Below are 13,570 nucleotides of genomic sequence, written 5' to 3' on the forward strand. Positions count from 1 at the left end.
CGTAAAGTGCGACTGTCGTAAAAGGTGCCGTAAAGCAAAACTGTCGTAAAAGGTGCCGTAAAGTGCGACTGTCGTAAAAGGTGCCGTAAAGCAAAACTGTCGTAAAAGGTGCCGTAAAGTGCGACTGTCGTAAAAGGTGCCGTAAAGCAAAACTGTCGTAAAAGGTGTCGTACAGCAAAACTGTCGCAAAAGGTGCCGTAAAGTGCGACTGTCGCAAAAGGTGCCGTAAAGTGCGACTGTCGTGAAAGCTGCCGTAAAGTGCGACTGTCGCAAAAGGTGCCGTAAAGTGCGACTGTCGCAAAAGGTGCCGTAAAGCAAAACTGTCGTAAAAGGTGTCGTACAGCAAAACTGTCGTAAAAGGTGCCGTAAAGCAAAACTGTCGTAAAAGGGCGTGCCGTTCCGGCGTCCTCCCCAGAGACTTTTAGGACACAGGTTTTTAAAGCACTTTTATAGGATCTCCTGCCGGGATCTGCCTGCCGAGGAGGTGGTCCCAGCTCGCTGGGCGCTGCTTGAGCTGTGTTTGCTGCACGGGGGATGGCTGCAGCAGCCACCCCGCCGAGCTCCGCCCCTCCTGTGACTCCGCCCCTCTCCGCCGCGAGTCTCCAGCGGGACACGACACGCCCCCCCCCCCCCCCCCCCCCCCCCCCCCCCGCGCGACCGCACAGCTCCGGCACCGGCGGTGCTGGTCACCCCTGCCGGCCCGCCCCCGCCCTCGTGGCCCCTCCCACCGCTCCCGCCATCCCCGCCTTTGCCACCCCGTTGGCTCCCGCTCTCCCGGCTCCCGCGGGCCCCGCCCCTCAATCCCGCCTCTACGAGCCCCCCCTCCGCGTCACCGCGGCCCCGCCCCCTCCTGCCCCCGCCGCTCCCCCCCCCCCCTCTACCCGCGAGTGCGGCCGCTCCTGCCGCCCCCCATGTCCCCCTCACCCCCTTTGCCGATACAGCGGGGTCGGCTGTGGCCCCAGTCCCGCCGCTGCTGCTCCGCCTCTGCAGTTCCCTGCGGCTTCCGGATCTGCAGTGCCGAGCACGCCTGGCGCGGCCGCGCCACGCCCCCAGTGCCTCCTGTGCGCGGTGCCGCGGGAAGCTCTGCCGCCCCCCCCCCCGCCCGGCGTTCCAAGCGCACGCAGCGCACCCCGAGCTGCCCACGCGCCCGTCCCTGCCGGCGTTTGGGCGCAATCCCCCGGTCCCGGCACGGCACCGCTTGCGCTGGGACCGGAGCGCCCCAGCCCGCCCACCACCCCGTGCCGGTGCCGCGGCGTCTGCACCGGTGGCTGCAGCCTCTGCCGTGCCTGCTGCCGCTCCAGCCCGGCTTCTGCCGTGCCTGCTGCCGCTCAAGCCCAGCCTCTGCTGTGCCTGCTGCCGCTCAAGCCCAGCCTCCCGTCAGCGCCGCCCCTGCCCGCCGGACCAGCAGCCACCCCAGCCCCCAGCGGCCGCACGCCGCGGCCGAGCCGCCGACCAGCCCATCGCTCGCCATAGCCGCCCCGCAGCACCTCCCGCCGCCCCCACGCCGCCCCTCCCGCCACCCCGGGATCATCTCCCGCTGACGAGCCCGCCCCGCCGCCGCCCGCGGTCGCTTTCTGGCTCCTGCCGCCGCCGCTCCATGGCGGGCCGAGCCGTGCCTTCCCCAGCACAGCCTCCCGCTTAAGAGCTGCTGGATGCCGCGGCTCCGCCGCCTCCTGCAGCCACGGCCGTCCCGGCGTTCGCAGCCGCAGCCGCGGCTCCGTTCCCGCAGCTCCGCCGGCACCCCCTACGCAGCCGAGCTTCCGGGATCAGCCGCACGCATGCGCAGTTCTGTCCCCACGGCCCCGCCCCCCCCCCCCCCCCCCCCCCCGCCGCCGCTGGCCCCCCCCCCACTGGCAAACCGGGCAAGAGAAACAGGAAGGGAAAGGTGAGTTTCCCTCAGCCCCTTGATTTACAGGGCTGAGGTGTGTGAAGGGATGGGATGATTTGGGGTTTGGTGCTTCCCCTGCCAATCCTGCAGCACCCTGGGGCTGGGACAGGGGACAAGGGACAGGCACAGCCCTGCACCTGCTCACGCAGGGACAAGGGTAGGGAACGGCTCCCAGTGACAAAGAGGCGAGTCCAGGCTTGTCCCTGTGTCACCCTGCCCTGGAGAGCTGCCGGGAGCGAGGGAAGGCACTGGCATGGAGGGAGGAGAGGGGAAGGGAGAAAGTGAGGAAGAGGAGGAGGCAGGGAAGGGCTGAGGGAGATGGGGGGAAGGCTCACAGGGGAGGGAGGTGCAGAGGGGTCACAGACAGGAGGGAGGCCACGCTGGGGCTGCTGAATTTCCTCCCTCTGCTCCCTGCCAGGCCATTCCAGGGCTGTTGGGCAGCAGAGGGATGAGGGCAGGAGGAGGAGGAGGAGGGACCCGGGACCCCCTCCAGCGGCTGGCACGAAGCCACCAGGGAGGAAGAAGCCACCACGCAGGAGTGCCACCAGTGCCATCACCGTCAGCACCAGGGCAGGTGAGAAAAACCAGCTTTTCCCAGGAAACCACCGATGGTGATTTAAAAGCTTGCCCTGCCCCCTGTTTATACACAGATTTTCCTCTCTAGCTACAAATTGATCCCAGAGATGGAGCACATGTAACTGCAGTAGGAGGCAGAAGGCACCTGCTGGGGAATAGAGAATTCCATAAACTGCCCGGGAGTTGGGATGCTGTTAATATTTAGGGGATATTTAAATATTCACCCTTGCACTGGGTTACAGCACTGATCTATCAGTCAGGGTGAGTGGTTGGTAAAACTACAGAAAAGGAAGGGTAAATTCAAAAAATTTTCTGTGCAAAGGAATAATTCCATTCATTTGCTCTGTCTTAGTACAAAAAGTGCCTGAAATTTTCCAGAAATTGTACTATTAAAAAAATAAAATCATATGGCTCACTTTATTAATGGATGGCAGCTTAAAAAAAATCCCCAACAACTCAGAATCAATTTCCTGCTAAAACTGAGTCAGGCAAATGCAGTGAACTTGATGCCAGTGCAGAAGTGCTATTAATGCATTAACAGCTTCAATAAATACATTTTACAGATGTGACAATCCCTATCCTGGCCAATCGGAAAAATATCTATTTCCTACTTAAAAATAAGATTTTTGGGCCATTACTATTTTTCCCATAGATTTGGGGTTGTATTAAGGCACAGCAAGCCGTTGGCTCATTTTATTTTTGTTTTATGAAATAATCAGGAAAGCCTGAGAGGCAACACTTACCTTTTTTCTAACAGCATTTATCATTTCAACAGCAGAACAAGACCACAAAAGCAGAAAGCAGCGGGCCCACTCCCCTCCAGCACTTCACATCCCAGCTCCTGGGAGGAACCCTGACTCAGCCCAAAGCTCTGCAGAGGGGAATCAGGAAGATGCAAAAATAAACAAGGCTGTAGCATCAGCTGGCAGCATTTTGGGTTCTGCTGGGGCAGGGGAAGGTCTCTGTGCTCAGCTGAGCCAAAGCCTCCGCTGGGATGGGATTCTGGAGGATCCCCAGGCAGAGAGGGAAAGGCTGCAGGTTTATAGGGTGAACAGGAGGAAAAGGTATGAATTGTACATCCAGGAGCACTTCCCAGCTGCCAGGAATTCCCCACCCCTCCATGGCAGCAGCAGGTAAAGGAGATTCCTGCAGTAATTATTTGGAGGAGCAAAAATTGCTGTGCCTGAATGCTGATTGAAGAATTGCTGTGAAATGAATGCTGAAGGAGCCTCCGAGCTGCACTAGGGGTGTCACCCAAAATCCCAACAATTTCTGTATCCTAACAGTGGTTCCTCAATGTCTGTGTGGAGAAAAGGACATTTATATTTCAATAAACAAACCAATCTGTTAAAATATGGCTGCAACTCAGACTGCATCAATAATTAGAAGTGCTCCTTTGCACACTGTGTTTGTGCTAATTATTGCTGTTGGTTTATTTACAAATAACACTGCTAAACTTTCAAAGTATTCATGTTGTACACTGCAGATCTCTGAGCACTTGAAGGACCAGACACCTTGTTTAGAGGCTGAAATTATTTCCAGGCACATGAACTTACCTTCCTTGAAACTGAGCGAGCTGCAAAGTCAGGATGGGAATGCAGCCCTCACCTCCTGGCTTTTGATCCAATTGTTAGGTTGAGTGGTTTATTTTGTAACAAAAATTCATTATCCCAGACCCTCAGATGTGACATTCTGGAGAAGCAAATGTGAAAGGGAAACAGCACATCCAGAACCAACAGGGCTTCCTTGGAATGGTGGCTGCTAATTAGAAGCTCATTGGGCCAATATGAATTAAAAATCACATGAGCAGCCTTGTAGTCCCCAACTTCAAATTTTTATAGTAAAATAATGTTTTTCATACAGAGTGTCATGACAATATTTAAGGAGAACAGCCCAGCCCTCACTGCAGGAAGATTTGGAAGTTAGGTGACATCTGAAAGTCTCCCCGAAGTTCCCTGAAAAACACTGTGCTGACTTCTCAGGTTTTTTCTTGATGGCTTTTTAAATCGACCCTTTTATACAGCATTGATGTTTATAAGTGGCTTTTCTCCTGTTTAATACTTCAAAACTCCAGGATACCCAAAAGCTCTCAGAGCCTTTTGCTGGAAGCAGCAGCTTTGCAGCAGCTCCACGGCTCCCCAGACCCCAATAATGTCATTACATGCAACTCTAGAGCTTCCACAAGCACATAACCAGATGAACAATAAAAAAGTAAGCAAAAAATCCCATTAGGAATTAATTAACTGATGTTCAATTACATCCATTCCTGCTCTGCCAGAGTCACTAACAAAATCAGCACGCCTGCAAAATGTGGAAAGGTTAAAAGAACAGATTAAGCATCCAGAAAACCACCAGAGCATTTCTCTCAACACAATAGCTTATAATCATCTCTTTTGGTTTTATAAAGTTTAATGCATAACACACTCTAATCTTATATTTGTGCTATGTTTACTAATGCAGCATTTGAGCATCTACATTTTTAAAATAAATTCCTGCCTGGATAAATACATGTTATATTTGAAAGGGATTAGTTCTTCACTTGTAGGATATGCTGAAATTCATACCAGAAACTCTCTTTAAAAACAAAACTATACCAGATGAACGACTCAAACACATTAAGGAGAGGATTTTCAGCTGTCTTTAAAGAACTTTTTCAATGTCTTACTAAACTGAGAAATCCACAACATTTGGTGTTGGTTTGGTTTTTAATATAGACAGTTTTATATAGGAAACACCCTCCTAGAATATGTAAACAAAAATAGAAGAGAAAGGAGGGGAGATGGGATTGGCAGGAAATATTATGTATTTATTTCTAAGTAACTACCACAATAAACACTGAAAAGCTTTGAATGAGAAATAAAGAGACTTCCCTGCAGGATGGTTTTCAGATCATTTATTACCAATAAAGTAAAAGACAAATTGAAAATCAGAAGGAGGGGGTGGGAAACATCACAGACACCAGAACACTTGCACAGAGCTAATCAGAGCTTTGCAAATGTTGGAACATAAATAATTTAAAAGGTATCTCTACCAATTAAAATATCCTTAAGAGGTACACATTAAGTTTGCTTGCTTTATAAAAATCAGGTGCTTTATCCTAAAACCGGAGCGTGAGGGGGCATTTTGTGGGTTATTTTGCTTCTAACTAGGAACAGCTAATGGCTACAACTTAAACCAACCTCCTCTTAGATGTGTTCCAAGTGGATTCCTTGGGAGAGCATTTGTGGGAGCAATCCAGGGTCCGTGTTCTCCCTGAATCCTGTGCCCAGCAGCAGCAGCAGCTGCAGGAGCGAGGGATGGAGCAACCCACCGAGCAGAGTGTGAAACCCCACGGGCTGTGGGGTGAGCTGGGCCCTCTGTTACACCACCAGGACATCCTGGGGCACACTTAGGGCACAATTGCATCATCTGTTTAAGACACATCTCCCCATCTTGCAGCCTGAGACCAAAGTGTTTAAGGGTGACGCCGCGCTGCTCTGAGCTCCGGAGCGCTGCCTGCCCGGCCGTGTCCTCTCTCATCCTGGGATTGTTTTAGGAGCTGCCTCTCTGAGGCAAGTACCAAAGGTGAAGGATGTTCTTTGCTGAGCTAATAAATAAGTAAAAAACCCCAACAAAAACAATAAAAAAAAACCCAAACTATACAAACTCAAGGTTTCCTTCCTGCTGCACTCTTCATCTCCCGACTTCTTTTAGTTCCCTGGGATTCACTTCCACACCATCCATCACACTTGCACAAACACACATTAAGCACAGCTCAAGAACAGCCTCCCGAGGCTGCCACTGACAAAACTCACCCCTGGGGCTGTGCACTGCCAAGTCCTCTTTAAAAGCTGCTCCAGGACTGGTGTTGCACACCCACACCTTGGGGGAGTTTTGGAACACGTGGGTGTCCAGCTCAGACAGGTCTATCAGGTGTTTCTGAGAGACTACACCACACAAAAAACCAGCACAACCCACGCTCCCCAAAGCAGATGCTCTCAACACTACACTCTGTCAACACAGGAAAAAAAATTCTGGGGAAACAAGGAAACCTCTCTGTCTTATTTTCATCAAGGCACACGATAAACAAATGCACGTAACATCCAGACAGACTTTCATAGTATCTGAAGCTATTCCCTTTGGTCCCCAAACTCATCACACACTCAGGAGAGGATTTTCAGCAGCCTGCAGACAGGCAGAGGCTGCCCCATCCCAGTGACATCCCCAATCCCCAGGACACAGATTTGTGCTATGACAAGCTCAGCTGGGAAGCAGAGCTACAGCTGTGGATTTTGTTATGCACTACAAACCTGCCTGTCCCTTGCTACTTTTACCTCCTCCCAACCCCACCACAACAGTGTCTCACACCCGATCCAGCACCTCCTTGGCCATTCTGGGTCTCTCTGTCCAGCACTTTATCTGAATCTTGCTTTGGTTTACAGCTCCTTTAGTGCACGCAGCCTGTGTGGGCAAAAATAAGGCACTTGTGGTTTTCTACCTCCACATCACCAAGATCCAACAACACAGGGATAATTTCTGGCCTGATATTCTCTGTTACAAGCCCTGCTGCAGGCACAGAAACACTTGTGTGTCACACAGAACAAGGGCTCCTCATCACCCTAAGAACTGGAATCACACTGTCCTGTCTCTGCTGCCTGGAGCTGCAGAAGCAGTTCATCCCCCACTCTGCTCAGAACGCCTTTTCTTCCCAATTTACACCTTCACACAAAATGTGAATGCCACTTGTTAACATTTTTGTATGTGTTAAATGCAGAATTCTGGGGTTTTCTCTGTTAGCCTTTTCCAGCAATTTCCAGGGGATGGTTCTTCTGGAGAAAACATGATCTAAACTGAAATGGCTGACAGCAATATGTGTAACCAAACAACCTGCTGGATCCTCTGCAAGAGAGTGAACTGCCCTTGCTTTTTGCACAACACCAAAGCACCCAATGGATCTCCACCTACCAACCACTACCCCACACTCCTCCTTACCTGTCACCTTTTCCTCTGGGGGAAATCACTTCCCGTTGTTATTTTCACCTGATTACAGCGGGGAAGGGGAGGGAACTCGCGGCTTTTGGGAGGCGAAGAGCCAAGCCCCTCGCCAAGTTATTTTCCCACAGAAAACCACGCTCGGGCTGCCGTGAGGCTTAAAAGCAGGAATTAAGAGCTGAGAGAGGGGGTCTGTGCCTGCTTTTAGCAAGTGGAGTCAGCACAGTACGTGAGGGGCGGATCGGAGCGAGAGGGGCGGCCGCCCTCAGCAGCCATGCAGGCCGCGGTCAGCAGCCGTCCAGGCCGCACTCGGCGCTGAGGCACTCCGAGGTCTCCAGCTCCACGCTGGAGAGGAACCTGCGCGTGGCCTTGCGGCAGTTGTAGTCCAGCGTGGTGGTGTAGACAGTCTTGGCGTGCTTGGGGTAGATGATGGTGGTGCTGGTGAAGCGGCGGGGCCTGTGGCGCGGCTCGAAGCGCACCTCGGCCTTGTAGCTGCGCCACGAGCAGTTGGGCACGCAGACGATGGTCTGGCTGCACGAGGCCACGCTCAGCCCCACGGGCAGGTACACGTCGGCGATGAAGTGCTTCTCCGAGTCGTACCTCACCGAGGAGGTGTACCTGAAACAGAAGAGCCTGTGTTTATTATGGAATAATCAGGTAAAATCACTGGGTTGGAAGAGATCTTTATGATCATCGAGTTCAACCCAGCCCCAACAACCCAGCTAAACCAAGTGCCACATCCAGTCTTGTTTTAAACACATCTAGCTCCCTGGGCAGAAAGGTGTTCCCTGGGCACCTCATTCCAGTATTTTATCACCCTTTCTGTAAAAAATTCTTTTCCTAATATCCAACTTATATTTCCCTCGGCGCAGCTTGAGACTATATCCGCTGGTTCTGTCAGTGCTGCCTGGAGAAAGAGACCAACCCCACCTGACTGCAACCACTTTTCAGGGAGTTGTAAAGAGTGATAAGGTCACCCCTGACTCTCCTTTTCTCCAGGCTGAACACCCCCTGCTCCCTCAGTTGTTCCTCAAAGGGTTTGTGTTCCAACGCCCTCACCAGCCTCGTTGCCCTCCTCTGGACAATCAAGCTTCTCAATGTCCTTCCCAAACTGAGGGGCCCAAAGAGTGACTACAGTGAGGAAGAAGTAATTCTAATATAAACTACAGAGTTTTAACTACAGCAGTGCAATTGTAGCTTGTAGCTAGGAGAGCATTTCTGTCGGAGACAAGCTCCAGTCACAGAAACACAACCTTTAAACATTGTTGACCTCGTCCATAGAAATAACTCTGTGTAGTCTCAGGCCAGTGATTCTTTAAAGGACAAGGTTTCATATTTGCATGAGTGTATTCTGGCATCAGCACAACTGATGGGACATCTGAGGTGGATGAAGCAGGGCTGAGGATGGGTTGCTGCAGGGGATTTGTGAGCTCTGCTCATGGGTTTGTGGGGAAGAGGAACTGTCAGGTACTGGAGTGGCTCCTCACCCCACCTCACAAAGAACCATCTGCTGGTGTCTTACACATTTACAGGATGAGAAAAGAGCCTCATGTCAGCAGCATTCCCAGGATTATCACTGCCTAGCCCAGCTGCCAGCACTACCAGAACGTCCTCTCAGCCCTGAGCTCTGTGAATGTACAAACCTCCTGCAAACTCCCAAACCCAGAGGCCTTGATCCACATTTAGGCTTGGCACACAAACATCCCAGCTCCTCTGGGCTGGGAAGCACACGTTATCTCCTCAGCTTTTCTCTGCCAGGAATCACCCAGGAGTGCTCTGCTATCACCCCTGGCACGGGGCACTCTCTGAAGACAAACTCCTGAAGATTCAGCTGGCAGGAAAACACTCCAGCTTGCACACCCAAATCCTCTGTGCCTGGGTTGCAAAAGAAAGTTTTAATCTCCTTCACACTGCGACAACTCTGTTGGCTTTTCCACTAACTAAGGAGTTAACTGCCTCCAATTCCAGCCACAGCACAGCTCCTTCCCCACACCAGGACATAATTCTCCCTACCCTCCCCTGCATTAGGCTTCCATTTGATTTTATCAGCCTTCCTCTAATTGCACAGTCATCAACTGGGAGCCTTCTTTTCTCATTACTGCAAATCATGGTGTTCAAAGGAATAATTCACAGGCTGTGAAGTGATGCAGTGCATTAAAAAAAAAAAAGAATTATGCACTCCTCTGAATGTTAACATTTCTTTTAGTTCACACAACCATCCACAGCTGTTAAGATAGAAAGTGCTTATTATAAAACCAGGAGGTTGAAAGAACAAAATTTCTTTCCCTTAATGAAAGAGTCCTCGGAAGATCTTTGAAGGTCTTCCCTCATGATTGCCTCCTGGTTAATCAGCTGAAGGGAACGTTTGGAGCAGTGCAAGGAAGGAAAAGCAGGAGAGTAAAATGTAAGAAAGTCTTCCTGGAAAAATAACCAACAAAACAACCATATGGGTGGGATTAAAAGAGGCTGAACACTCCTTTAGCCTGTACAAATGTCCAGGTCCAGGAATGTACAGCTGCAGTGAACAATGGCTCTGCAAATAAATTAACTTGACTCACAGGCACTGATAAGGCCTAACTGCTCCTTTACAGGCTAACTCTTCTAACTCCTTCCAAAGGAGATGACTGTAACACAATATTTACCTTATTTCCTTGGCTGGTAAAGGGTCAAACTCAACTCCTTCACCAAAGGATAAAGGACACAGTCTTGGAGGGCAGCTGGAGAGAATGGGGCTGGGGGAGAACACGGAACTCTGCAGAAGAAATGCAAAATGGTTTATGTTACCATACTGTTGTACCTTTTATGTTACAATGCAGCACGTTCTCAGGGAAACAGATTTATTTATCCCTCGGTAAGGAGCTGTTGAGGTTCACATTTACATGCAGGAGGATCTGCTATACCAAGATGTGCTACAGGTGCATCCTTTAGGCCTGACTCCACACTGGTCTAAAGCATCCTAGAGGTGGCCAGGAGCATTTTTTGAAGACAAGGTCCTAACTTGAGCAGCTTAATGCAGAGGAGCCACTCTGGGAAATGAGAGAGGAAGGCAGCCCCCCTGTGCAGTGTAGTCTGTTCCCTGCATGAACCCACACTCAAGTTAGAACCAACATTTTTTGGTGTCTGAGAACTCCCTCCTTGCTGAATTCACCCCATACCCCCACAGACAGACCACAGAGGAAATTACCACAGGGCACCTCGCCGTGAGCCACCTCCCTGCTCCACAGCTACGCCCTGGCTCCCGTTTGAAGGCATTAAATCCAACCTAATTCACACACCAAGCGTCGGGAAGGATTAACTCATTCCTGCCGAGCGGCGGGTGATTCACTGCCTGTCCCTGTGCTCCTCTCCTGACACCCAGCACCTCGAGCCGACACCGAATCCCACAGCCCGAGGAAACCAAAGCAGCCCTGAAGGATGGAACCCAACCCGTGTGTGTTTCTGAAGCCACCTCTGCACGTGTCTTTGCTATCGAGGGGCTGGGGGGCTGTGAGCATCTTTCCCTCCTATGGCCTTTTCCAATTTCACAGCAGCAACGCTGCAGAAAGAGGATTTTCCCTCTAAATCTGCAGTTTCCAAAGTATTTGCACCAGCAGCTCAACATCCAAAAACTACTTGGTGAAAAACCAAATTAACTGAAACCGCAGTTTATGCACGATAAAGTTACTGCTCCGGGTCACTCCGGAATAACGGGAGTTCACTTTCCACAGGGATTTCCAAAGACGTGCAGCGATGCCAGGAGGGACAGGAGCTTCCCTTGCAGACAGAGCTTTGTGAAAAGCCCCGGCCACCCCGGTTCCCGGCGGGACCATTCCCTCCCGGTGCAAACCCATTCCGGGACACCACAGCGGCCGGAGGGCCCGGTGAAAACGGAGAAAAACCAGCGGGCGGTTCTTCCAACCCATCCCAGGGCGGCCAGACCCGGGTTCCTCCCTCCTTTCCCCGCGGGATGCGCGGAGCAGCGCGGCGGCTCCGCAGGGCAGCGGCTCCGCCGGGACCCCGCACCTGCCGCGGCGGCACCGGGGGCACCGGGGGATCGCGGCTGCCGGTCCCGGGGGCTCCGGAGGGTGCGGGCAGAGCGGGGAGGGGCCGGTACTCACCGCAGCCGAGGGCGCGGGCGGCTCGGGCTCCGGGAGCCCGTTGGCGGCGGCGCGGTCGGGGCTGCCCGAGGAGAGCAGCCAGGGCGGCGGGGCCGGGCCGGGGCTGGGCGGCAGCCCGGAGTCGGGGCTGTCGAGGCCGGAGTCGCCCCGCTTCCTCATGTCCGGGAGGTCGGGCACCTCCCGCAGGCTGAGCCGCCCCACCATGGCCGAGCCGCCGCCGCCTGCCCCGGCCCGGCCCCTGCCCGCGCTGCGCTCCCTGCGCCGGCTGCGCCCGGGCGGCGGCGGCGGGCGGGGCGGACCGGGCCGGGGAGGGGCCACACAGGGGCGGGGCGTGCCCGGCCCGGTCCCACCGGGGTCCCGGGGTCCCACCCGTGTCCCACCCTTGTCTCTGTACCCTACCCGTGTCCCTCTATCCCATCCGTGTCCCACCGGTGTCCCTGTGTCCCACCCGTGTCTCTGTACCCTACCCGTGTCCCTCTATCCCATCCGTATCCCACCCGTGTCCCTGTGTCTCACCCGTGTCTCTGTACCCTACCCGTGTCCCACCCATGTTCCTGTGTCTCACCCGTGTCTCTGTATCCCACCCGTGTCCCTCTATCCCACCCTTGTCCCCGTATCCCTGCGTCCCACCGGTGTCCCCGTCCCCCGGGCTGTCCCCGTCCTCCCGGTACTCGCCGTTTTCCCGCAGTCCCTGCCCTCCTGGTGACCCCATTCCCGCACCCCCGTCCTGCCCCCTCGCTCGGAATTTGCCATTGGAAGGTGGCAGTGGCGGAGTCACCGTGCCTGGGTAAGGACAGACCGGCCTCAGTGCTCTGGTGGGGTTGACAAGGTGGGGATGAGTCCCGGGTTGGACTCGATCATCTCGGAGCTCTTTTCCAACCCAAACCATTCTGGGATTCTGTGGAACCGTGCCTGATGAGCTGCCCTCCACACATCCCGGTCCAACCCACAGTGCACCATCCCAAAGTGCTGCCAGCACGGATTTTGGGAAGCTCTGAAAGAGCTGCCAGATCCTGCTGGGCTGCCCCCACCTCCATTGGTGCTTTCCCCAACAGCAGGGATTTTGGCAGCCGGGTTAAGCCCCCCAAGTTCTCCCTCCAGGCTGCTCTTTCTCCCTCCCCATTCCCAAGCATTCAGGCTCAGGCAGCAGCACTGCTGCCTCTAATTGCATTTTTCAGGCAAAGCTGCCGAAGCTGAAACAAGAGAGCAGAAGGAAACGGTCTTTCTAGCACTACAGGAGAGCGAGGGAACCTTTTTTGGAAAATCCTAATGAAATAATTGCGCCATGTCATCAGATTTGGTGGGGGAATACTCTTGTGGAGGGAAAGCAACCCTGCAGCCGGCCAAAGTCAACACTCCCCTGCACAGAAAGCAGCAGTCTGGGCTGATGGGCCCAGCACAAGTGAGCCCAAACCTCTGAAAAAAATTCCTTCCCTGCCCCAAAATTAAAAGCAGAGCAGAACTTTCAGCCGTAGGCGTCTGTGGTTTGCAGCTATGCGGTGCTGGGAACTCCGGAGACTTCCTCAAGGAATTTACATTCCTTTGAAGAAATACTATGAGGCTGTTTGTCTTTGCTGAAAAATGCAGATGGAAAGAAAAGGAACATTAAGAATTTTGACTGAAATCTTTGGGGTCTGAGCAAATGTGCTGGACAGGTGTTTTCTTCCTTCTAATTTAAGTGTATCCCCCCCCAAAAAAAGAGATGCTGGTCTCTGCAAGCAATAGGAAAACTGATCAGTCCTCGCTCCAAAATCTCCCATAAAAGCCCTTTATGAAATCAGATGCCTTGGAAGGCACTGGAGCAGTTTCCAGATGAACACAATCATCATTTCAGAGCTGCTGTGCAGCTCCTGGGTGAAAACCCACGCTGCCAACAACCCACTAAGTGCAGTTTAGGAGGGGAGAAAGTGTGGCACATCCCAGCAGCCACCTCTGAGAGCTGTGGGTGCTCCCACAGCCACTCCCATGGGGATCAGGGTCCAAGACAGAGGGATCTCAGTGCCTGGGATAAGCAGAACTCATGGAAATCTTTCTGCTC

At 53.1% G+C, this 13,570-nt stretch overlaps 3 protein-coding genes across 5 annotated transcripts in view; 1 reads left to right on the forward strand and 2 right to left on the reverse strand.

The window, feature by feature from the left end:
- The window catches only part of RPH3AL (rabphilin 3A like (without C2 domains)), a 52,291-nt gene extending 50,745 nt beyond the window's left edge, over positions 1–1,546 (reverse strand). For both annotated transcript variants that reach the window (XM_071448055.1, XM_071448054.1), the window contains exon 1: positions 925–1,546. The gene's annotated coding sequence lies outside the window, so the exon portion shown is untranslated. The remainder of the gene's footprint in view (positions 1–924) is intronic.
- LIAT1 (ligand of ATE1) lies at positions 912–3,817 on the forward strand. Its single transcript, XM_071447512.1, has 4 exons — positions 912–1,376; positions 1,474–1,885; positions 2,307–2,462; positions 3,222–3,817. The coding sequence occupies exons 1-4, from the start codon at positions 912–914 to the stop codon at positions 3,599–3,601; spliced, it is 1,413 nt and encodes a 470-aa protein (XP_071303613.1). The 3' UTR covers positions 3,602–3,817.
- Positions 3,818–5,342: 1,525 nt separating this feature from the next.
- Positions 5,343–11,813, reverse strand: RFLNB (refilin B). 2 transcript variants are annotated; one of them, XR_011682427.1, is made up of 4 exons: positions 11,533–11,813; positions 10,078–10,187; positions 7,436–8,053; positions 5,343–6,904 (listed from the first exon to the last, which is right to left on the reverse strand). XR_011682427.1 is itself a non-coding variant. In XM_071448058.1 (3 exons), exons 1-3 carry the CDS (start codon positions 11,734–11,736, stop codon positions 7,723–7,725), a joined length of 645 nt encoding a protein of 214 aa, XP_071304159.1. In that variant the 5' UTR covers positions 11,737–11,813; the 3' UTR covers positions 5,343–7,722. The 2 variants fall into 2 exon arrangements, 1 of the variants encoding a protein (XP_071304159.1); XM_071448058.1 differs by having other exon boundaries at positions 5,343–8,053.
- Between the last annotated feature and the right edge of the window lie 1,757 nt (positions 11,814–13,570).

The sequence above is a fragment of the Agelaius tricolor genome, unplaced genomic scaffold (assembly GCF_023055355.1).
Source record: "Agelaius tricolor isolate 1412-34295 unplaced genomic scaffold, bAgeTri1.0.p SCAF_25, whole genome shotgun sequence".
NCBI classification, from domain to species: domain Eukaryota; kingdom Metazoa; phylum Chordata; class Aves; order Passeriformes; family Icteridae; genus Agelaius; species Agelaius tricolor.